This window comes from Cupressus sempervirens, chromosome 6 (genome assembly GCF_028749045.1).
Source record: "Cupressus sempervirens isolate cs-2001-9-10 chromosome 6, ASM2874904v1, whole genome shotgun sequence".
In the NCBI taxonomy this organism is placed as follows: Eukaryota; Viridiplantae; Streptophyta; class Pinopsida; order Cupressales; family Cupressaceae; genus Cupressus; species Cupressus sempervirens.
The window spans coordinates 434,920,033-434,945,796 of record NC_143123.1 but is presented as its reverse complement, the minus strand read 5'-3'; the positions used below and the strand labels follow the sequence as shown (position 1 = coordinate 434,945,796).

The following is a 25,764-nucleotide window of genomic DNA, read 5'->3' as shown; positions in this document are numbered from 1 at the left end:
AGACTCCATTGTACGCAATTTTAAAAAAATGGAAAAGTTTTAATTTTAGATTAGTTTTCAATAATTTGTAAGGAGGGCATACAAATTTCGCGTTTTCAGGGTGTGTCCACTTGCAAAATTCATAAAAAATCATATATACATAAAATAATTAGTAGAAAAGTATGGAATAAACTATGTGGTGTTAGCTAACTTCTAACAAAAGCAATTGGAGAAAAAACAAAAAAAGTTCACATTTTGGGTGGAGCACACCAAACACTATGTTGTGTTTCTTCACAAAAACAAAAAAAAACCACTTTTTGTGATCCCCCCTTACACTCCACCATGTAAAAAAATAATTAGTAGTTAAGAAACTAAATTTGAAGCACCACAACTCTTGTTCTTGTCTGATCTTGAAATTTTGAGTCTAGCTATCTTCAATTTCTTGTTGAAGTTCAGATTTTGTTGACTTCTTAAAAAAAAAGAAAAACAGTGGCATCTTATGCCCCCATTTTGGTCCCCCATCTTAGTGCACTTACCTAATTACTTCATCTTGATAGAGAGGATGCTAAGGCTCACAAGTCTTTATAATTAATGATGGCTAATGTTGAGTGGTGCTAGTGAATGAAGGCAAAGATGAGTTAAGAGTGAATCATAGGATTCTTGATGATAATTGGCAATCTATCCTTACAAAAATTAGATTGCTTATAGCATAAAAATCTTTATTTTGTATTTAAATTTTGATAATTTAGACACTTGCATTCACTTTTTTATCAATTGAACCTTATTCTCTTTTTTATTGTATGTAGATATAATTTTTCTTTTATCTTATGCATTATGTAGATAATTAGGTGCATTGATACATATTCTCCTAGACTTATAGAGATTCATGAGATGCCCAACTACAAACTTGGCAAGATGAAGCAAGAGATTCATACAAAGAACACTAGTTTAGGATTTGATGAGAAGCATATCAAACCTATGTGACAATGAGAAGTGCATTATTTAAAATCCACTAGGATGGTACTTAATGCTCTAAATCCCAATTGGTATGCCCCAAGGGGTAGAAGAGTTCCTTCTTAACATGAAGAGGTAAAAAACATCGAAATGCATTTAAAATGTGTACAACACTAAAAAGGTATCTAAACTTGAGGGAAGTGAATAAATTTTTGCAATCTTCAAGGTCCAAATTTTAACAAACTAGAGGCTAAGTTAGATAGAGCTACACTAGCTCAAAATTACATTGTTAGATAATATGCAGCTACACGTGGCATGGTAAGGACATTATGGAGTTGAAGTTGGTTGCTACTAACATTTTTTAAGTTGTTAGTGAAAGACTAATAGAGAGGAATAGGTCCGCATAGATATTCATTTAGTCTATCAAAAGGAATAGGCTTACCTCTCAACAAGTGGAGCAAATGTTCATTGTATACAATTAGTGCCTTCAATATTGTGAGACTCCAACAACACAATGGATTTACAAATTGATGAAAAAACACATGACAAAATGGTTAGGGAACCATCGGATAAGTTAATCCCTCATATTGAGAGACTCAGACAAAAAAAAATTGACACAATATCTCTATGCCAACAGTAGGTGTAACCTCAAGATTGGCAAACTCTTTACTATCATGAGACTCCAATGACACATTGGAATGTCAATCCCAGAGATACCACACAAAATGATGATAAGACGAGGAATTGGATGTCCAATGGGGTACCATCAGACAAATTAGTCCCTCGTAAGAATGACTCAAAACTTTAATTTTGATGACAAATCTATAAACAAAGATTCATGTCATTATAGGTGATCTAGTTGGCATATCACTTTTATAGTTTAAATTGTTTGTAGTTGAAGTCTTTCTGCATTTTTCTATACTTTTCATATATACATATTAACCATAAAAATAATAAACTTTTGTTGATTTGCGTGTCTACAATAATGTGAAGTCTCGATTCAATTATTATATTATGTAAAATAATTCTGATAAATGTTTTATAATCTAAATGATTCAAATTTTCTATACTTTTCAACTTCCTTTCCCTATTTGTTAATTGGAGTCCCATATTATCTCCAAACATAAAGATCTCCAATCCCCAAATGTCCCAAATAGCGTTTACTATTATTCCTCTCCTCAACACCATGGAACATTGCTTACTTTGTATGTGAATAGCATTGTCGTCCTACATATACATGTGTTTCCCTCTTCCAATTTATGTTTTCTAGTACATCTATTATTCATTTTGTAAACGGATTCAGGTCTTTACCTTGCACTGGTTTGTTGCTACAGAATAGATTCTCCTCCTTATCTATTTCTCGTCTGTGGCACTGATCCAATTCTCCTGAATCTGTTTGTGGACTGCTAGCAATTATCTGACCCAACATCAAAACATTAATTATATTCCATGCATTAGAAATTTTCCACAAAAATCATAGCTAACATAATTAATCTGAGAGTTTATGTGAAAGACAAACCATTTTTTCTTGAGCTATGAAATTGGATGAATGTGGAGCTTCAATGCCAGTAGTGTCCACTGAACTTTGGGCAAAGGTATGGTGAACATGACATATGCCCTTAACCTTATTTACAGAACAAAGATGTCAATTTTCAGGATCAGAAATTCCCAATTATTAGCAGTCTTCTCCATATAATGATATCAAATCAAAATAATAAAATTACATGTTGTAATTAAACTAAGGAATGCAGTGCCTTGTCTCTCTTTGCTAGATGCGTCATGAGAGAATAGCTTAAGGGAATGTTTGGAATTACCTGAAGCTGTGCCAATGCATGTTTGGCGGCTTTAGTCATAGCAAACTTTGTATTCTTATCTGACCCTTCTCCATGTATATTGACGTCCTCAAGCTCTATTTGTACAGTGACCATAAAAATTTCCCCTCTTGCAGTGATGGGCTTCCAATCATATTCATAATGGTGCCGATCACAGAGCTCATACAACTCCCTTAGAGGTTGCGGTACCATGGTTTCAGGTGTAACAATGGGAGACAAAATATCGTATAATTTATCCCAGACAACATTTGGTTTAAGTTGGGTATCTACTAATATTGCACCTGAAATGCTTTCTATCAAATCTCCTAGTACCTGCATCCAAGAGATATGGTAAAATTACATTATTTTTTATTCAAGACAATACTTGCATAGTTAACAAGGGACATTTCTAACAATGTAAAACTAAAAACTTGCCTTGGGAGCACGCATTCCTCCTCCAAATGATATAAACGTACCCCTACTTTTGTACTGTTCAAAATCCTCTACAAACTTTGCTATTTGATTTGTCATATCAACTGAATTATGCAAAAGATAGTTTTGAATATTATGTTTCACTGTTACTTGGGCAAAGTTCTGGTTGTTAACAGCTACCTGCCGTAAATTTGACAAAGACCCAGGAGATAGTGCTTGATATGTTGAATATAGATGCTGAGTAATAAGAAAATCCAGCACAGAATCACCTAGGAATTCTAACCTCTGTAAAATATACATATAATATTGATATTCAGTTCTATAATCTAGAAGAATCTCATCTTGCAAGAACTTTCAAAGTATTACTGCCATTGTGCAATGTAAAGGTGAAATAAAATTACCTCGTAGGAACATCTTCCGTGTTCATTAATTGAAGCATGTGTGAGTGCTTCCATTAAGAGGCATGGATTCTCAAAATGGTAATGTAGGAGCGATTGCAGTTCATCCAAACTAGTGTTCAAGACACTAGGATCAGCAATGTGGCGATTGAATGCAATCTCCACTGACTTATCTTCAATGTCAACCTCCATGTTCATCCACTTCATGAACTCAAGGGCTGCAATTGTTCCACCTCCAACTAAATGTGCTCCAATTAAAGCCTCCACAACATCTGATATTGTTTTGGAGTATATCCATCGATGTCCCTTGTCACAAACTTTCCCCATCGGGAGACTGTTTGGATCATTTGGGTTACAAGAACAAGGAACAATGCTTCTGCACAAGAAACCAGGAGCAACCCATTTATGCCAATGAAATGGTTCATCTTGAATGTAACCCTTGTTCACAAAGCAACATAAAAAGAAACCTCTCAGTACCATATTTTCAATCCTGCTAGTAAAGAACATACAGACAATAATTATTAGACTAAACACATTGTAGACAAATACTCAAGTTACCCATAGACCATACAACATCAAAATGATTATTTTTCCAAATAAACAATAGTTTTCCGTAAGCAACAATATGAGCTACTATTGAATCAAACACCTTAAATACAAAGCCAAGATAGAAACAGAAAAATATATAAAGAACCAAACATCTTATGCAACCAAGAAGACACATCAAAATATATTTCCTTCATATTAAGGTCCATACTATACTTGCCACTAATTTTCAGGCCTTGAGAAATTTCAGTCAAAAGAGCATAACAGTTCTCCATGCCTGGAAATCTGAGAAGACAGATATGACAGAAAACTCAAACTAGAATTAAAAAATCGTAAGACATGAATTTCAGGGAAGTTTTAGTTCAACTTCATTATTAAATAAATCAATATTAATATAGCACTTACAAATACTAAAACAAATGTTTTAGGAAAGCCTCTGAGTCATTCTTTATTAGATTTATTTTTGCTTAAGAACAAATATATATTAGAGATTATAAGAAATTTAATTGTATGCCTGGGGTAATTTCCGATACCTGTGCACTTATGCCTTTTGTCAATACAACTCATAAAAACCCTCAGCTACTCTTTTCTTTTTCTCATTAAAATTTCAACACTAGTTATTCCTGTCTGCTAAAAACTGATATTATTACAGGTTAAAATTTCAAAAAAGGTTGTATTGATTTGTAGAATTTGAATGTTTTTGTGTGTTAGATTTCAGAATTAGTTATTCCTGTTGATACTTAAACTCTAGATTTCCTAATAAAAGTTTAGACCATAAAAATGAAGGTTCAAACTATAAGAAATGGAGAAAAGCATGCAAATGAATAGTAACTATAGTAAAAGAAATTGAACAGCAACTCATTTTAGAATTAGGATATCTGACCTAAAATATACTTAACAAATTTTATTTAGCCACTAGCTTGTGAAATATTATATTTTAATACCTGCAACTTGCGATATACTGCCAAACGATGAAGAGTTGTGTTACAAACTGCCTCAGCTCTACGTTCTGATAACTCTCCTTCGTACTCATTTTCATATTTCATAAAAAGATGCTGACCAATGGCATATTTCATAAATGAATCACCTAATAACTTCAAGCGTTCATATGAAAAACACTCTAAGCATTTGCGTGAAGTGAGTGCTTCCATTATCTGCCAGCAAAACAAAGTCGCGCGATGTCAAAACTTAGAAATATAAATTACAGCCCATGACAACATAAAAGAGAAGCAAGTAATCTTACGAACAAAATACAAAAATAATATCAGTTTGGAGTCCTTAGGAATAAAAGTACCAGTCGCACGGATACAGGAGGGCAATCTAAGCGTTCTTCCCTAATTTCTTTATGGAGTTGGCTTGCAAGCATTAAAGAAATCAGACGATGCATGGCAGATGGAATCAAATACAATGATCTCATAACAGAGCTTGGAACACCCAAATTCAAACACAACTCTGGAGGAAGCTTTACAAACTTTCCTTTATCTGTAATAGACTTCTGCTGGTCTTTTGCAAGAAAATTATGGGGTCGATCAGCATGCTTCACCAAAAGAAGTGTTTGATTCAAATTCTTGAGTTTCCTACCATAACTGCAAATTCATCATGTTATGCAATTAGAACCATTGTGATCAACTTTATGTAAATAAACTTGGATGGGCATTAAGACTATAAAAGATGAGATATACTCACTTTTCTTGTAAAACTTCACTGTGGCTACCATAATGTGGCTTAGAATCTTTAGCCCAAGGGAAGGGAATCTTAGCAGCTGCATCATGAATGATGCTCACAACATGGTAAATCTTTCCATCATGAAATGTAACTACTGCTTTATCTATCAAAATTGAAGATTTGCAAAGGCCACTTGCCAAAATCAAAATTTCAGATTCCCCTTGGCTATAAAACTGTGTTGTTCCTACCCTAGGAACCTCTCTTATATTATCAATATTAATGGTACTTTGGTCCTCTGAAATAGTTGAAAGTAATATAAATTGTCTAGCACTTGATGCACATGTTTCAATGCATTTCCAGTCAATGCCAGCTACAACAGACTTATCTGGTTCTAAGGGCAAAAAAAGGTACATATAGGGACTGCACCATAGATTTTTCATTTCAGTGATTATTTTCTTATTCTGTAGATTCCCACAGATTCCATTGAAAATTATTTCTTGAAAATCCTTTGCATCCCTCAGCTGTTAAAGAATCCACAATGTCAGTTACGTACAAAAAAAGAAGTTAATAAATAATTGGAAGTAAATTTATCATGTATACATTGGAGCTTGAAATTTGTGCATTTCTCTTTCCATACCTGAGTCATGTTCAAAGCCATTTCTCCACTTGGCAAAAGTTTTGCCTTAACAATTTTATCTGCAGTTAAAAACAGATCTATTTCTGTATCTGTAACTTCATTATCCAATACAGAGTTAATCAAAAGCGCAAAGTTTGAATATGTCTTCTCATCATCACATTGTGACGTAAAAAAGAGTTTGTAAACTTTCAAAATAACTTCTCTCTCCGTTTCATGCCAACTGTCAGATAAAGCATTTACTTTAGTGGTTGAATGTAACTCCTTCCTTTTAGATTTACCTTCAAGAAAGACGGATAATATCAGAGAATTAAATCTTCAAATATTACAGCCTACTAATCACGATAGAAAATCCCATTAACTTTGAATTTACTCATGCAAATAACCATATTACTATAAAGAAAAAACCCTGTTCAAGGGATAGGTGAGAAAAAAGAATTAGAGAATTTCAAGAACCGGCAAATAAGGAGGTTAGTATGAATACTAAAAGGAGCTTGATTGAGGCATCTAAAGAATATTTGGGATTAATAGGTGGCAGTTGGTTTTGAGAGAGTCAAATCATACATCTTTATATGGGGTTTCCTTATTTATCGGAAGAAAAACAAATAATGAGATAGAGTGGGAGGCCTTGATAGCAGGCATTAGAGTAGATTAGCTCATAATTTCAAAATTTTGATAGTAGAGGGAGATTCTCTATTAATGATAAATGTTAAAAAAGGTCAAACTCAAATTAACAAATTAATCATTTTGTGCAATATTCTTAAATTTTCCTCATTGTTGAAAAAGGTTGAATGCAGAAGCTGATTACTTAAGCCAATATGGGTATAAAGCAGGAACCCCTGCTACTGAATACAATCATCTTGCATAAACTTGGAGAGATCTTTATCATGATATGAGTAATCACCCTAAGTAATCTTGGTAGTGTATTTGTTAGTATTGTCTATTTTCATCCATGCTTTAAAGCATTAGCATTTTGTTTTTTTGCATGATTTATGTGATGTGAAACTACTTTTTGATATGCATTTTTAATCCACACATGTTTGTGGATGAAGTAGGAAAGATTCATAATTATATTGGAAAACATCTGAGGTTGTGCAATACAAAAAACAATTTACCATATTGGGTTTAAACTTGAAAGAATTTTTCAAGGTCAAAATATATAATTGTTTGTTGTCTTTGGTTTCTATTTATTTTGTTATTGTTTCAGATTGTATATGCACTACTACTATTGTATAAGTTTATCAGACTTCATTTTCTTTATAATATTTTTATATTAGATTTAAATTGCAATTATTAGTTCCTCTTGAGAAAATATCAGAATAGGCAAAGTAATTTTAATCATAATTCTCTCAAGGTCGAAGTGGATTGATGTTAAATTTGACTCTTCAAGGTCCTAAGAGAATAACGATCTCTCATAGGAAGTAAAAGGCTATTTAGTATCCATGGCTCTGAATCTCTATTTAGCACATTCCAGTATTGACTATTCCACATTGCCCTTGATTTCTCACTGAGTTTTAATCTGCACTTATTTATTGGTCTGCAATCTTCTATTGGAGGTAACCTTGCATTGTAATTTGACTTGTTAATGAGAAGAGCAGTTTAGCAGTTGATTGTTACTAGCCAGTAAGACATTTCTGAGGAGTTTGAATGTGCTTGCCTCTTGCCTAGGTGTCTGAAAATTGTATAATTGGGCTTATATCAGGTCTTCAATTAAATGTTAAGTCTGATTTTCAGAATTTCGTTCATTGATATCTGATTTTTAAATGTTTGACAATGCTCTATTAAGTTTGTTTGATGTCCAGTTGTAAACTTCTCTTGTTACTCTATGCTATGTTGCCAAGTACCTTGTTACTTGCTTGTATCATGAATGCAATCTGAGGCAAACAAACAGAAAACTACTTCATTGGAAATCAAAATTGCAAACAAGCACTTTGAAAAAAAAAAAACAGGAGTGGTTATAACTTATTTCACATCCACAAGTAAAGAGAAGGCCATTTATGCTCAAGCTTTGCATGATTAGGAACTTGATTTAGGTGTTCCTCACCATATGACGCATTCACATGATCTTCTCAGGTTGTAGGAGGAGACTCTTCACAAAGTTTGTTTTGGGATCAAGCACAGTACAATTGGAAAATGGTTACATCAATGATGTTTTCCTAGTTCCAAAGTAACCTTCTTTTTGTTTATCAAATTTGTCATTTTCATGAGGAGAAAATAATTGAGTTCACCTTCGCGTATGTAGACATTTGAGAGCTACAGGATCCTGAGATTGTTGTTGCCTTAGGGAATGTTGATCACAGTTGCCACTTTGTAATGTCCCCTTTAACCAATCAATATGGTGGATCATTAGCCTTTTGAGTTTGGTTCAAAAACACTAATGAGTTAGGGTTAGGGCATTTTGGGGGTAGTCTGTCCAATAATCTGGCAGTATCTAATGTGTAGTTGAGCTACAACAAGTATTATGAGCATACTGCCCTAATCTGGAGTGGTTCTGGGCAAGTTTTCTAATACTTAATATTTTAATAAGTCAATTTTGGGCACCCATTGAGCCAGTCGGTGCAGTTAAGACATGTTAGCGATAGCAGTAGATATCACTATTTTGATATTTGATATTGGTTAGGGAATATAAATAAAATAAGATACATTAATATTTTATCAAGTTAAATGAAAGATTCAATTTTATTATTATTTGTAATGTTTTAAATATAAGACTATATAGCACCCGATATTAAAGTAACGATGTTTTAATTTATTCAATGGCCTTTTGGAAAGGGACACCATCTTGAGGGCATAAATGAATTGAATATCAAATAAAATATGCAAGGATGAGGGGTCAACCTTCTTGGGATGGCTCTTAAAGAAATCTTGGAGTTCATTTTAGACATGCTGAGTTTGATATTTTTCTATTGTCATTGTTTTTAAAGGAGATTGTACTTATTAGGTTTCTGAGGAAGAAACCCCTTGCATGGGACATTCTACACATTATTAAGAGACGTAATTTGGAGATTTCTTGGTGTTTTCATATAGGAAATGCAATTGAGCTAATAGGTATTTCAGATTTTCAGACATTGTTGGGATTGGCATTGCTTATTTGATCTTTGAGGGCCGATTGAAGGAAATTATTGAGGTAGGCTGTTGTTTGTGTTTTTTAGCTGGCTGTACCCTTTCTGTAAGCTGTCAGTATCTATTGAGTAGGATCTACTTCTTCGTAAGGAATGAGACTATTGGAGGCTGGGTATTTGTTGTAGGAGATTTGTTGGCATCTTGGAGGTGTTTGATGCAGTAACAGTGACTGAATGTGTGTCAAATCTGCCCATGCCAAATTTTTGTTTACAATAAATGATAAAATATTAGAATCTGAAGTTGGTGTTGAAGCAGGCTGGTCCTGATTCTTTAATGTGTGGGGAATATCAAGAACAGGACTGTAAGTTCTTCAAATATGATATCATGGAGAAGAAGATGAGCCATAATAATACTGGGAAAAGCAAAGTCATATCTGCCTGGACTTGTATAAGGAGTGAATATTATTCTCATTCTTATCCTGGAACCCTTTACCCCTGACATCATGGTTTGCTATTAGACTCTGCTTCCCTTATGACCTACCATCAAACATTATACCCTTAAGAAGGAAGAGAAACAGAGAAATTTTTGTGCTGTTGTCAAAGTATTTTATGATTATCATGTGTCTGCATTACTTGTGATGTAATTTTCTCTAGTTGAGAGAGGAGGCAATGGTTTCCCAAACAACATAATTGCTTGTCCTAGATGGTAAGTCCAAGACATAGGAGAATGATCTCGTGCATAATATAACAGAAAATTCTATAACTCTGTAAAAGCAGGTCCACTGATGATGAAAATTGAGTCTTGACATCATATCGATGGGGTAAAGGAGTTGGATATTCAAATGATAAAAAAATCCCCAAGATTTGGTTGGCAAGATGATACAGGACCTCAACACTACATATGAACATGTGATCAATATTATTGCTTCCTCAAATACAATTGCTTCTTCAAGTACTACATAGTAATGTAGCAATAACCTGGTCATTCATGATGCAAAATACAATAATCAGGCATGTGAGGGTGAATCCTCTGGTCAATAAGAGTAACACCAAGCTTGCTTATCTTCAACAGTTTATACAGGCTATTGCTATTGCATTCTCCATGCTTCATCTAGAGCCCGAAAGAATAGAAGTCGTGGATTAGAACAATAATAGAGTTTAGATTGGTCCTAATAAGATCGTCAAAATAGATTCAGATAATCTGATTTTATTTATTCCCTTTTAGCTTTGGTGTCTTGTGTACTTGTGTTATAATATTCCTGACTGTGAATCTCTAATTGAATGGCAGTAAATTAGTTAGTGGCGGCAGCAAAGAGACAGACGGGATAGTGCCCTAAGTCTTGTGAATATTAAGGCCATTATTGATAGTTTCATTTCCTATCATAGCTATTGATCACAGGACCATATAATGCAATACCTTGCACTTCACTTTATTATATAACCACAGTTTCATGCCTATTGATGATCATATTGAATCGCATATATTTTTATGACAACTTGTGATCAAACTTCTATCTTCACTCTAATAATCGGTGTCAAAGATTACCAGTGTGTCAACTTACACAATTAGTCCTCTCCTTTATTTATATTTACATTTACAGCCTAGCTCTGATACCATGTTAAAGTATCTAGGATTGTTTTCTGCAAATGTAATAACCTTGTCATTATATTGGTGTGTTCCAAATGTAGATTTAAAGACTTATAAATATGAGAGGAGACATGTCTCTACGGGTAATCATTAGATAATAATAATATACTAACAATAATATAAATAACCATATATATATAATATATATATTATAATATAATATATATATTATAATATAATATATGTATATAATACATTATATATATATATATATATATATATATATAAGAATATTTGTCTAAATGATGATTTACCATCAACAATGTATCTCATGATCGAATCAATCTGACTGAAGCTATAAACTTAACAAGGTGGAAGTATTGATTGACATGATGCTTACTAGTACGAGGATGGTGGCAGTGTCGAATGGTAGTATGGCAGCATTGACAAGTATAATGGAAGTATCATCTAGCATGGTGCCAATATCAATTGATGGAGATTTGATGATAGTGTGGCACTGACCGGTACGGGTATGGTAGAAGTACCAACTAGCATCATGGCTATGCCCATTGACATAGTGGAAATGTTATTTGGCATCATATCCGAGCACGATGTATTCAGTGAAGGCATTCAAGAGCATCCTCAGGGAAGCAACAAGATTTATTTGAGTTATGAGATTTCACAAGAGGTTGTTCTACATAATCTCATGAAAGTTTTGGATTGAGGCATCCATGTGTTCTATGATTGGCTCCCATGGGGTCCTGGTGCTTCCAAACATAGCAATATTTATATCAAAGTGGTGCAATGGAGGCTTGGTGGTGATCTACTCATCTTGGTTGAATCAAATTATGCACATGAGATATTGGAGAAGCATTGAGATTTCAACAGATATAGCTATCAACATCCACGCATGGTTTGGGATATTGGAGTTTGTGCATTGCTTGAGATGAGCAATCTTTAAGTGGTAAGGATATGTTATGTCCCCAATTTTAATAAAATTCTTTAAATAATTAATGGTTCGCAAATTTAAATAATATTATAAATGGAACTTTAATTATTTAATAACAGAACCCAATTTTTATTAATTATCCTTAGGTGTTTGCCATGTCAGCATTTTTTAATAAACCCTAGGGAGTTTTCTCCGAAGGGGTATTTATGACCAAAATATCGGATGTTTTTGGTATGCGATTTGGATTATTTATTTTTACTGCGAATTCCCATTGGAGTTCTGTACTGTTCACCATTAAAGAAGTGGAAGATCTTCCCTATTTGGCTATTCCGATTTCGATGGAATTCAACTCTCACCCTATTTGGATTGTGTATTACTTTGCTTTGGATTTGGTACATCTAGAGCACCATCTTTTTCTGCAATTATATATTTCATTGGAACTACATGATATGCATTGGTCTATATCTATGCTATTGACATTTATCTGTGCAAGTGGTGAATGTCTAGTTTATATTGTTAATTCCATCTACACTAGGTTGGGCATCAGTAACACCAACCCCTTCTCCAATCTATATGCCTATTCTCTCCAACTTGTACACCAACCCCTTCAAGAGCATCGTTAGTGAAGCAACAAGATTTATTTGAGTTATGAGATTTCACAAGAGGTTGATCTGCATAATCTAATGAAGGTTTTGGATTGAGGCATCCATGTGTTCTATGATTGGCTCCCATGGGATCCTGGTGCTTTTAGACATAGCAATATTTATATCAAAGTGGTGTAGCTAAGGCTTGATGGCGATCTACTCATCTCGATTGAATCCAATTATGCACATGAGATCCTGGAGAAGCATGGAGATTTCAACACATATAGCTATTAACATCCACTCATGGTTTGGGATACTAGAAATCTTTGGGTAGCGATGATTTGTAATGTCCCCAATTTTTATAAAATACTTTAATTAATTAATGGTCTAGGAATTTAAATAATATTATAAATGGACCTTTAATTATTTAACAACGAGACCCAATTTTTATTAATTATCCTTAGGTGTTTGCCATGTCGGCATTCTTTTATAAACCCTAAGGAGTTTTCTCCAAAGGGGTATTTAAGACCAGTGTATAGGATGTTTTTAATATGTGATTTGGATTATTTATTTTTACTGCAAATTGCTATTGGAGTTCTGTATTGTTTGCCATTTCAAAAGTGGAAGATCTTCCCTATTTGTTTATTCCGATTTCAATGGAATTCAACCCTCACCCTATTTGGATTGTGTATTACTTTGCTTCGGATCTGGTACATCTTGAGCGCCATCTTTTTCCGCAATTATCTATTTCATTAGAACTACATTATATGCATTGGTCTATATCTGTACAATTGACATTTATCTGTGCAAGTGGCGAATGTCTGGTTTATATTGTTAATTCCATCTGTGTCTGGTTTATATTGTTAATTCCATCTGCACTGGGTCGGGCATTCCTATCACCAACCCCTTCTCCACTCTGTATGCCTATCCTCTCCGATTTGTACACCAACCTCTCCTCCAATTTGTACGCCTATCCTCTCCTCCAGTTTGTACGCCTATCCTCTCCTCCAATCTGTACACCAACCTCTCCTCTAGTCTGTATGCCTATCCTCTCCTCCAGTCCATACACCAACCCCTCCTCCAGTCCTTACACCTACCCCTCCTCTAGTTCGTACGTCCAACATCCTTGCCTCCATTGTACAACATCTTTGAGCTTTGTACGAACTCAATGACCAACTTCCTTTCAGTGTGGCCTCCAGCTTCCTACCGTGCGACCTCTGGCTTCCTTTCCATTAGGCCTCTGACTTCCTTTCCATGCAGCCTCTGGCTCTCTTTCCATGGCCTCAAGCTTCCTTCTGTGCAGCCTCATGCGTCCTTCAACTTCCTTTCGGTGCAACCTCTGGCTTTCTTTCTATGGGGCCTCCGACTTCCTTCCTTGTGGCCTCCAGACCGAGGTCACCTCCAAACTGAAATCACCTTCGGATAGAAACAGAGATCACCTTTTTATAGAAATAGAGATCACCTTCATATAGAGATCGCCTTCAGAACATTATAATGTAGCATCTTTCAATTTTTGTGTAAGATTTCTCAGTTGCTTATGTAGAATAAGGAAAGAAGGTTGTGGATTCTTCTCCTTTTCCTAATGTACAATTGAAGAAAGATGTCTTAAAAGGCCCAATTAGGGATCAAGCTCTAAGTGAGTCAATGATCCTTTGTTGAATGGGGTTCCAAAATGAATAAGATGATATGATGATGCAAAATTAAAGGCTAAGTAAGAAGACTTGACATGATTTGGTAAATACAACATGATAGAAAATAGACTAGACGATATAATGATTTGAAATGGGGACCACAAGATTGCACTAACCTGCTATCTGAATTTAATGTGAATATTTAGGGAACATAATGCCTTGGGCGTTTTGTTCCTAGTATCAAATAGCCTAGGGAATTTAGTACCCATGGGTTTTTCTCAAACCTAGTTGAAGTCTTCTCGTAACATCCTATATTGTCTAGAATAGTTCTAACAACTAGACCTATAGTGCCACCATGTTTGCATTATGTTTCCTAGCTTATTTTGATTTTGAGAGACACTTTAATGATTTCATGTATATATTTGCATTTGAGATGCTTCGATGGCTTTACATTATTTTGGCTGCCAGTATCATAGCTTATAGATGTTAGATGTTATATTGTCCGTTTGATCATATCTGCATGATGATGCAAGAGATGTGACATGATGCCTTATGATGATGTCTCATTATTTTGTATTCGGACATGGATTATTGTTTATGATTACCTTATGGATATTATTGGATTTGTTGTTGATGTGATTGTGCTAGGGATATTTATTCTATTCTTATAGAAAATTATGGAATGATGCAAATGGGTTATTTATTTGATTACACAAATGGAATTGGTTAGATACTTTATTACATGATTACACGTACTTGTTGCTTCGACTAATATATATTGTGCATCTACACTTGATGTTGTTTGTTTACTATACAGAACTTATATCCCTAGCGGTGGCACATGGAGTTAGTGATCTAGCCATTCATACAAAGCCAATGTCATCCCTGTATGGGCAATGTATCTATCTTAATGGCATAATTAATCCTCTGGTAATTTGGTAAATTCGGATTCATTATGCATTTTGTATTTAGACCCGTGAGTGTATTTGTGCATTTAGGATTCCCCAGTTGTCACAGAAAATATTATTTGATTGCGATTTAATTATTTATGGGAAATTTTGTATTGATTTAATTTATTTCAATTCCGCTAATTTGTCAGTGTTAAATTCCAAGCAATTGGAATTGCCTGATTTATTTGGGGAAAGGGGCCAATTAGTTATTAAGTTATTTTAATAACCTAATTTATAAGTCACTTTGGAAAAGTGTTTATATTGGCAAATTAGAACTTTTATATTCATTCTTACTTTGACATTTCATGTTTTTTAGCGTAAATTGCTCAAAACCTCTTATGGAAAATCCTTGTTTGCTCATGTGAGATTGGCTTGACGGATCATCACGAGGTTGGTCTCGTTGGATTCTTAGCAGGGAAATCTCACTTTGTCAAGTGATCCATCAAATTCAGCGGTCTCTTTCTTTTCTGGCTGCAATTCTCATTTTGCCCATTTGGCTACGACGTTGGGCTGAACCTTTTAGTTTTTTTGCTCTTTTTAGCTTCCTTTTTCGATTTCTAAATAGTTAGAGGATAAGAAAGAGCATTCCCCTCCATTTCCATAGCTTAATTCGACTCAGTTGGATGGAGGAGGACATTTCTTTGTTTTAGGAATTTTAATTTGAAGTTTTTGAAATGTTATGTTGTTGGAATTTGCATATGAGCTTATAGCTCGAATATTATTTGAGATTTGGGTGTTTGACACCATTTTAGAAGTGGGTTTTTGATTTCGTCAAAATTTGACAACTTTGATTTTTGAGCAATTTTTTATGTTGCCTCATTTTGCATGCCACCCAGTTTTGTGGATGTTTCTTGGCACAAGTTATGGTTGAGTATTTGGAATGTTTGTTAGGTTTCTAATCCAACTATGCTTTTACTTCATGTACATTGGGATTTGTGTTGAATCCGTACTCTCGACAATATGCTCACTTGAGTGTATTTTATTTGGTGTTTTATTGGCATTTCGCATCCAATACTTGTATTGGTTCTATTGATTATTTCATGAAGTTGGTTGTGCCCACACACAAGCAACATGTGCATGCCTATGACGGGATCTTGTGAGACCCAAACTCCCAGATTTAGGCTAGTTGAGAGATTGTTCATTTCGGGGTTGGGTTGGGAATTTGCATTGCCTACAAACTCTCATCGTGTGATGAGAATGGTTATGTAGGGTAGATGTGTGGAGTGCTTCCTCTCATGTGCCCCGGTTCGGAAGTAGCCGACATGGTAACGTGAAGACGTTTTAACAAGTGATAACTATAATCAACAAATAGAAATTAAAACTAAGTGAATACCTGTACTATTGTTGAGTGTCCAGAGGAAGCCGATTCGAGGTTGTGGGGCTTGTACAGTTGTCAATCTTCTACGGGAGTTTATTCGAGGGCATGGTATGATTGTCTCCTGAGGGAATTAACTACCACACCAGGTCTAATGGCCTCTAAAGAGAGTTGAGTTTCATGCCATATACAACTTGGGCTTGTAGATGCCAAGCAATTACACTCCACCAGAGTCCCCACATAGCTATAACATACAAAGTTTGACCAGTAACCTGTGGTACTGCATTGTCTTCATAATCATGGTTTTGGTTTTATGTCCTGTTTAACATGATTGTTAGCCTTGGATGACTGTACTTGTGTTTGTGGTTAGGTCACTATCTCCATCAATATAGCGAGTGTAGCCTATGGGTATCATGTGGTTAGGAGGCGTAGCTACATATACCTCTACTGGGGACTAGTGTACAGAGATAGTTTACTACCAATTTAGGGCCAAAGCTTGATGCTTCACTTGGATTCTTCAGATATCTAGAGTATGTTTCCTTCAAAGTAACAAGAATCGGAATCGGATCGAAATCGGCAAGGCCGAATCAAATCGTGAATCGGCCATGAATCGGAATCGAATCGGCCATGAATCGGAAAATTAAAAAAACCCTTGAAATTTAGTGAGTAACTTATTTCATAAACCCTTTATCGCTGATTCGATTCACCGATTCACAAAAAATCGTTTGGCTTGAATCGAATCGCCGAATCGCGTGAATCGCATGAATCGCCGTGATTCTTGGAACTATGGTTTCCTTATAATTTGTATTATTCCTTGATGCCTATGATATCACATTCTGAGATGATGTATCTTGTGTTACTTATGCACTTCCTTATTATGATGTGGTATATTGGATTAGAGTAGAGATGTACTCTTGGGTTAGTCTGTTACATCTATTGATTCATATTAATGCATCACATGCTTACTTCATGTCTTAAATTTGTCGTGTTGCATAAACTCTGGCGTTGATTATAGATTTGCTTCTTGATTTAGCATGTTAGGCTCTTGAATTCCTCTTTATAATGTTGAGTGCCCATGCCTTGACTTCTGTGGATCCAGAACTCCCTTGTGTGCAGTTAGCTTTAATTTTATGTCATACATTGTTTTTGTCATGCTCCTTCCATTTATAGTTCACGGCATCATCCTATTGTATGTTTTGGCAACTGGGATCACTTGTTTAGCCTATGTTGCATTACATTGCTTAGTGTCAAAAATGGATATGGCCTAGGGTACTTTTACCTTCTCCATGTCGTAGAGCTTGTTGAGAGCTTTCTGAAACATTTTCAATAGAGTCAATCAGAGTTCGAATGCGAAAGTTATGGCCTCTGGAATGAAGGCAATTTTGTGTTGATCATGCAATTTCGTACGACAAAACACCACGTTTTGCATTTGGTCATGTGGAATAAGTGTTTTTTCATCTAGTTTTATGAGAATCCTCGTACGAGATTCTAATAATTTGAATTGTCGTATGAGAAATAATAGGCACTTTTCCCACTTTCGGAAGGTGAGAATTAGTTTTTCGGATACCCTTTTAGGTGTTGCACCTTCCTCATCCATAACAAATTGAATATCTACATGCTCATGTGGTTGTTCTTTATGATTTCTCTTATTGCTTACATATTAGTTGGGAATTAACTTGTATGCTTAATTCGCGTCGATGGAAATGAATGCTTTAGTAGGTAGTGACGCTTGGGGATCTTTGGTGGTTGGGTGTTTAGTCTTCTATTGCAATCTCTTGTTTGATTGTATACATATTTTATCTTATATCTTAACAAAAATAAAATATGTTGGTACATATTTATCCTTGTTTCTAAGGATCTCTAGGCACAACACTACATCTAGTATCAGAGCCCATGTTTCAATATTGGGATCTTTGTGTTATGATCCCACTATGATATTGGATGTTGAGCTTTACATGTATTGATATGTGTTCTAAATGGTTTGTGAATTTGATATATCTTGTATGCTTTTGTGAGATTCTAACTTGTGTCTCATTGTCCCTTAAAACATGACTCTTGCATGTAGGTGTGCTAGAGGTCGTGGTAGACAGAATGCCCGACAGAATGACCAAGATGAAGAACAACATGGGGAATGCCATGGGGAAGAGCATCGTGAAGAAGAGGAGAGACATGGAGAGAATCAAGGCGGAGTTGAGGCATTAGTGCCTTTGCTACAAGAGCCTATATCTTGGTTGGGACCTCGAGTTGAGGGCTCTCAACATAGAGGTTCACAGTCAGAGGGATCACGGGGTGAAGACTCCCACATGTCAGAGCATAGGGAGGAGAGAGAAGAGCATGTGCACAAGCATGAGCAATCTCGCACACCACCCAATGGTAAAGGGCATTATAGGAGACGTAGAGACCATGGTGATGAGGACACCATTCAGCTAGACATGATGAGAGACCTTCGACGGTCTCACCCACTGGTCTATGATGGTAAGGGGGGCAGTAGTAAAGCCGACACTTGGTTGTTGGATTGGGGGAGTTTCTTTGCTATGCATCCTTATGCGAGCAACCTAAGAACCCATTGTGCAGTGATGCACCTGAGAGATCATGCATCCACTTGGTGGAACAAAAGCTCCAGATCAACTTAACATATCTCAAAAGGGTGATATTTGAGGAGAGATTTAGAGCGAGGTTTCTATCTTCTCAGTATAGAGAGGCTCAGGCAGATGAGTTCCATGAGATCAAATAGGGGAACATGTCAGTATGAGATGAGGTTCTCTGAGCTAAGACAATACTCGAGCTATAACCATGACGAGGTACTCCTTACTCATCACTTCATTCGGGGTCTTAACGATTCCATCATTGGAGAAGTTCATATGCATCAACCTAAGGCACTCGCATTGGCCATTAAGAAGGCAAGGATTGTTGAGAGCAATGTGGTTAAAGGTTACAACAATAGAGTGGGTATGCAAAATCATAGTGCACGATCTACAGGGTCGGTTGCACCTCCTTCATAGATGTAGTCCTCAAGGCAGACTCATACCCAGTCAACACCTTTAAGAGGGGGACACAGTTGGAATGGTGGTCGGCACTTCTCAAAGGATCAGCAGAGTGGTCAGGGTTTAGGTACCACAGGTAGGAAGGGGCATGACTATTCTAGAGGTAAATAGTCATAGAAGAGTCGCCCAATTTAGAGTGGCCACAAGGCATAACAGCTGATTGGTTGTACAACTTGGAATCCAATTCCATCATGGATTGGGCTTCTTTGAGAATTCAATTTCTTCAAAGATTCTAATCAGCGGAAGATGAGCATGCTGTCCTAGCATAACTCACTCAAATGAAGGAGGCACAAGAAGGAATGCAAGAGTTTATTGCCAAGTTCAATAAGCTGGCCAACTGGATCCTGACTGCTTCTCAACCTACTCCTGAGAATTTGAAGTGTTTCTTCATTAACACTCAACTTTTAGAAGTTAGTTTCTTGCTAAGAAGGGCTGCTCCTATGAATTTGGCTCTTGCACAAACTCTGGCAATGGAGATTGAAGATGACTTGATACTCGTAGGAAAAATCCGAAAGGATTCTAGCTAGTTCAAGAACAATTCCTTTATGGAATCTTCTTCATCGGGTTCAGTTGACCCTCTGATTCAGAAACCAGCATATGAACTTCTTGCCCTCAAGAAGAAAATCTCTCAAGGATCATTTGATGCTCCATACAAGGATATACCAATGAGGACACATCCTAATGCTGCAAATAATTATGCACTCAAGAACCAAAAAAAGCTTCCTCCTCTAGAGAGGCTTGCACTTGAAGCACCACCAAATAATTCAGCTACTAGTTACTATGAAGCTGATCCTACTAGTGATACTCAAGAAAATTATCTTTTTGAGGATACTCTTACCCAATACCATGAGGATCACTAAGCAGTGGGTGAATCTACCATTTGGTACGTTCAATACAATGATGAAGATCGTGAGATAGAATTTGCACAAGCATACGCAGTCATGACGCGTTCACAAACAAAGTTGGTGCAATAGAAGGAAGAAGCTGAAAAGAAACTTAATGCTCCTCAAATGCTTGTTACCATTGCAAAGAGGGGATCGATGCTGCCAGCCATACCTAATGACCCAATTAAAAATCAAGTGTTGATCCTTCTACTCCATGTAATATTTCAAAGCCCAATATGCCTACAACAACTAAGCACCAGGCTGAAAAATGTACTTCCTCTTTAGCTAGTTCCTTCCAAGCTTTTGACACCATAGATCACGCTAAGATTAAAATCCAAATGTTTGAGGTAGAATACCTTCAAGCATATCCGGATCAGCTAGATAGGCTTACTAAATTTGTCGAGGAATCACAACCTGCCCAAGCTCATGTGGCTGCCCTTGAACCTAAAAGCATGCCAAATAACTTAGTCGCTATTCCATCCTCAATTCCATGAAAGGTCAAACCTTTCCCTACTGATCAACAGTTTCAAGCTAAGTGATTGTGTCATAGATTTCGGCGCCTCTAATAATGTCATGTCGGCTAAGGTAGCACATGTCCTGGTACTAACCTTGACTAAATCCTCTGTTAATTGCTATTCCATGGAGAATAAGAAAATACCCTTGAAAAGACAAATTAAAGACGCTCAGTTTGCCTTTGCATCCTTCCCAGACAAAAAGATTAAAATGATTGTCTTGGTTGCAGATATACCCGCTTCTTACGGTATGTTGCTTGGCAGCAATTTCTGAAGGGATGTGGGTGGTGAGCTCAACATGGATATGACCGAAGCATGAATACCTATTAAAGGTGTTATGCAGAAGTTGCATCCTAAAAGGAAAACAAAGTATGTTGTGGTCAAACCCAATGATCCTCATGCTCAAATTCCTTTTTAGTCATCCCAAATGGGTAATTATTACCTACATGCTGAGGAAGTGTTAGAATTCGCTAAAGACTAGACAAGTAGCTCCAAAAGTTCCTTCTTACTTCCAGATGTTGATAGATTTGCTAACACAAGTGAAGATCAAGAGGAGGTTATTGTTCTAGATCAACTGCTTATCACGGTTGAAGAAAAAATTATTTCTGAAGAAGACTCTATGGACCTTCTTGAAGAAGAGATTGTTCCTATGGATTCTTTTGAAGTAAGCACTAATAGTTCCAATGAATTTTGGATCATGGAATTTGATGGTAGTTGTGTATCTATGGGATCTAGTGAGGGAATAGTGTTAAATTCACCTAAAGGGGAAATTTTCCCTTATTCGTACAAGTTACAGTTCTCCAATACCAATTATACGGTTGAATATGAGGCTTTGATATTGAGATTGAACATCCCTCAAATCAAAGAAATTAAGAACCTACATGTCAAAGGAGATGTTGAATTGGTGGTGTGTCAAGTCAAGGGTCAATATCAAGCAAGAAATGGTCCATTTGGACATTACGAGGATTTAGTATGGGATTTCATCAAGATTTTTGATGCTTTCAATATCTCAGTGATTCCTAGAGAGCTAAATGATAGAGCTGATTCACTTGTTGTTTTAGCCACTTTGTGCATTCCTTACATAGACTTCGGAGATGGCATATATGAGATACAGTTGGTTTTCTGACCAAGAATCCCAGACAACTGTGAACACTGGTAAGTGTTCAATGATGATACACAGATCATAAAATTCCTTGCATCCAAGGAAAATTTTGATGATCAATACTTTTAAGGAAGTGAAAATCGGCCAAATGATGTTATCTCTAATGAAGATCCTATACTAGGCAAGAGGTTATTTAGCTGAAAGAAAATAAGATCCCCAAAGGTCTTATCTCTATAAAAAAGCAATTTGACAAGCATGACAGATATGTCAAAGAGCAATAGAAGACGAGGACAAGTTCTTTGGGACAATTTCAAAAATACAATAGTGGAACTAAAGAAGATCCTAAGTTGGTTAACATTGGTTATTGGTGCATTGATGAAGAGAAAGAAAAGTTTATCACATTGCTTCATGAATACAAGGATGTTTTGGCTTACTCCTATGAAGAAGTCCATCCCAAAGAAGTCCAGCATTATATTCTTCTAAAATTTGGTGCAGTTCTTTTCTGTTAAAAGAAAAGGCAATATATCCAAAGATTTCAAGAACCATCCTTTCTGAAATTCAATAGATGTTGGAGGCCGGTATTATTTTTCCTATCCATTATTCATCATGGGTAGTTAATATAGCACATGTACGTAAGAAAAATGGAGAAATCCCCATATCTGTGATTTATGAAATTTAAATTAGTTACCTCTCAAACATAACTATCCACTGTCAGTCATCAATGTCGGAGCAACATTTCAACGACCAATGGATCTCGCTTTCCAAGGAGTCATCAATGAAAGCATTGTTGTTTATTTGGATGATTTGACCGTTTTCTCCAAAACACGTCAAGATCATTTCTACCATCTTTGGCAAGTCTTGGAAAGATGTAGACAACATAGTGTGTCTCTAAATACCAATAAATCAATTGTTGGTATGATGGAAGGCAAGTTGTTGGGACACATAGTGTCCAACGAAGGTATCAAAATTGATCCTAATAGGGTGCACAAGCAATTCAAGGCTTGTCTTTACCATCAAACAAGATAGCAGTTCACTCATTCTTCAAAAAGGTGAATTTGTTATGAAGATTTGTTCTTGATTTTGCTGAAAAGACCCATCATATCGTTGATATGATGAAAGGAAAAGATGCCTTTCATTGGAGTCAAGAAGGGAGGACAACATTTGCGGAAATCAAAGATGCAATAGCACATGCACCAGTGCTAGTTTACCCTAATTATTCAAAGACCTTTATTAAGTATAGCTATGCTTTTGAGCATACTATGTATGTCATCTTGATGTAGAAGAATGATGAAGGCATTGAATCACCCATTTCATTCATGAGGTGCCCTTTGAAGGCTCATGCGTTGAAATACGATTAGATGGAGAAGCATGCTTACGTTGTGGTTAAAGTAGTGAAGCATTTCAAGTTCTACATCCTGAGCTCGCATGTCATAGCTCTAGTTCCAGACACTATTGTCAAGAGCATATTGACACAAGAAGAATTTGGTACTAAAAGAAAAAACTGGATTGCTAATATCTAGGAATATGATATGGATATAAGACCTACCAAGCTGGTTCGTGGTGAGGGACTTTGTCAGCTAATGGAAAAAATGTAACTTTACAAGTAGAGGATGAGAATTTCCCCTCTTCCTACTATTCTATTTGTTAGTACTATGGATGAGTGGTATTCCAATAAGATTCATTATCTGACTTATGGTGAATGCCCTTGCATTTGTCATACAAAGAGTAAAGGACTCTCATGTTAAAGGCTGCTGATATCATTCTATGGGAAAAATGTCTTTATAAACGTAGAATTGATGGAACTTTTCTACGCTGCATAGGTAAAGTTCAACAAGTTCAGATTCTGGAATATTTTCATAATCAAGCTTGTGAAGGACACTTTTCAGTGCCTATTACTGCTCACAAGATCTTGAGCCCAATATTACTAGCCCACACTATTCAATAATGCTTATTAGAGGGTGAAGAAATGCGAATTATGCCAACAATTTGTAAGTAACAAAAGTTTTCTGCTCTACCACAAAAGCTAGTAGTGATCAAGGAGCCATTTCAGTAGTGCAAAATTGATTTCATTGATACTATCAATCCGTCCTCAAGAAAAGGCCACACTTACATCCTAGCGGCAACAGATTACTTCACCAAGTGGGTGGAGGCAATTCCTATCAAGAACTCTACATCAAAGGTTATTTGTGACTTCTTGAAGCAAAACATCATTTCACGTTTTGGTGTTCCGAATAAGATTGTTGCGGACAATGCAGCTGCTTTCTATTCCAAGGAAGTAATTGAGTTCTTTTTTAATCACATAATTACTTTGGCACATGCCTTAGACTATTAACCACAAGGTAATGGTCAAGCGGAATTAAGCAACAAAAACATTGTGATTATCATCAAAAAGCTTGTGGAAGAAAATTAAAGAACATGGCACAAGGCGTTGTTCGATACTTTGTGGGCTAACTAGATAACTCCTAAGTGGCCTATTGGGATGTTACCCTTTCAATTATTGTATGGAATCAATGCTGAGATTCCGATAACTTTAGAGCTTCTCGCTCTCTAGTCGATGGAGATAATTGAAGATGAAACTTATTCAAGCTCATTGGATAAGAGGATCATTTTTGTTCAACAACTAGAGAAACAAAGAAAAGAAGTGCTGGATTGACTTGTTGCTCATCAACAACAAGTCAAGGTTTACTTTGATAAGAAGGCCAAACATAGAGAATTCCAATTTGGGGATCATGTCCTACTCTAGGACAAGAGGCGAGAACCAAAAGAAATGCACGACAAGTTTGACTCTCTTTGGCGAGGCCCCTTCACAATTCACCAAGTTGCAGGAAAAAACAATTTCTTGCTTGCATACCGAGATGGAATTCCAATGCCTCTGCCATACAGTGGACAACATCTGAAACATTACTTTCAGGAATTATTAGATAAGTACCACTTGTACAAAGTATTTTTTCAATTTTTTGTCATAGATTTTTGTTTTTTGTTTTGTTTTTGCTGGTTGCCTGACTCTATACCCCAATAGAGTGGATGAAGGCACCTATAGAACTAGATTCTATGTCACTCTTTTTTTTAAAGACCAAACAAATGACATTCCACATATCAAACCAACTACTGTCCTACATTTTGTAATGACAAAATGCAGGTAACAGAACAAAACTTTTTCAATTGAGTTTCACATTTCTCTAAGATAACTTATTATTTGATTGACAAAGATTGATCAAACAATCGTCACCAATTTGTATAATGAAACGGTTTTACTGAAGGTTCACATCAAGTCTTTTTCATTTCCTCAGTTTGCTAGCCTATACTTGGTGTTTGAGACCTTCAAAGTCCCTTTTGCATTTTTAAGTGTTTGTTTTGTTTGCTTTTTCTCTTTTTGTTTCCTTCTTTCTCTTGCTTTCAACATCTCTTTGATTCAAGATATCTTGGAGCTTGAACGGAGTTGTTAATCAAAAGATATTAAGGATTAAGTGCCCAAAAAGTGGGGTTTGCAACTTCAATTGCATATTTAAAATATTGGCCTTATATTTTAATGTTAAGTTGCACTTTTGAAAAATATAACTTCAAATCACTTTACGTTATGGTTTTTAAGTTACTTTATCACTTTAAATTCATCACTTAAGTGATTAAAGTCATTATAGCACACTTTATGTTATAATTTGATGTTGAGTTGCTTTTTAATTTATCATTTACGTGACTTTATGTACTTTATAGTCTAATTTGATTT

The 25,764-nt window shown here is 35.8% G+C and overlaps 1 protein-coding gene across 3 annotated transcripts in view; it reads right to left on the bottom strand.

The window, feature by feature from the left end:
• LOC149552904 (endoribonuclease Dicer homolog 3b-like) overlaps nucleotides 1-25,764 on the bottom strand; it is a 195,149-nt gene that overhangs the window by 108,130 nt on the left and 61,255 nt on the right. For all 3 annotated transcript variants that reach the window (XM_089788465.1, XM_089788466.1, XM_089788467.1), the window contains exons 3-11: nucleotides 6,423-6,700; nucleotides 5,807-6,306; nucleotides 5,415-5,706; nucleotides 5,065-5,274; nucleotides 3,578-4,012; nucleotides 3,180-3,461; nucleotides 2,748-3,077; nucleotides 2,453-2,557; nucleotides 2,245-2,350 (exon numbers count right to left, since the gene is read on the bottom strand). In XM_089788465.1, the coding sequence (XP_089644591.1) occupies nucleotides 2,245-2,350; nucleotides 2,453-2,557; nucleotides 2,748-3,077; nucleotides 3,180-3,461; nucleotides 3,578-4,012; nucleotides 5,065-5,274; nucleotides 5,415-5,706; nucleotides 5,807-6,306; nucleotides 6,423-6,700 (2,538 nt within the window). The remainder of the gene's footprint in view (nucleotides 1-2,244; nucleotides 2,351-2,452; nucleotides 2,558-2,747; nucleotides 3,078-3,179; nucleotides 3,462-3,577; nucleotides 4,013-5,064; nucleotides 5,275-5,414; nucleotides 5,707-5,806; nucleotides 6,307-6,422; nucleotides 6,701-25,764) is intronic.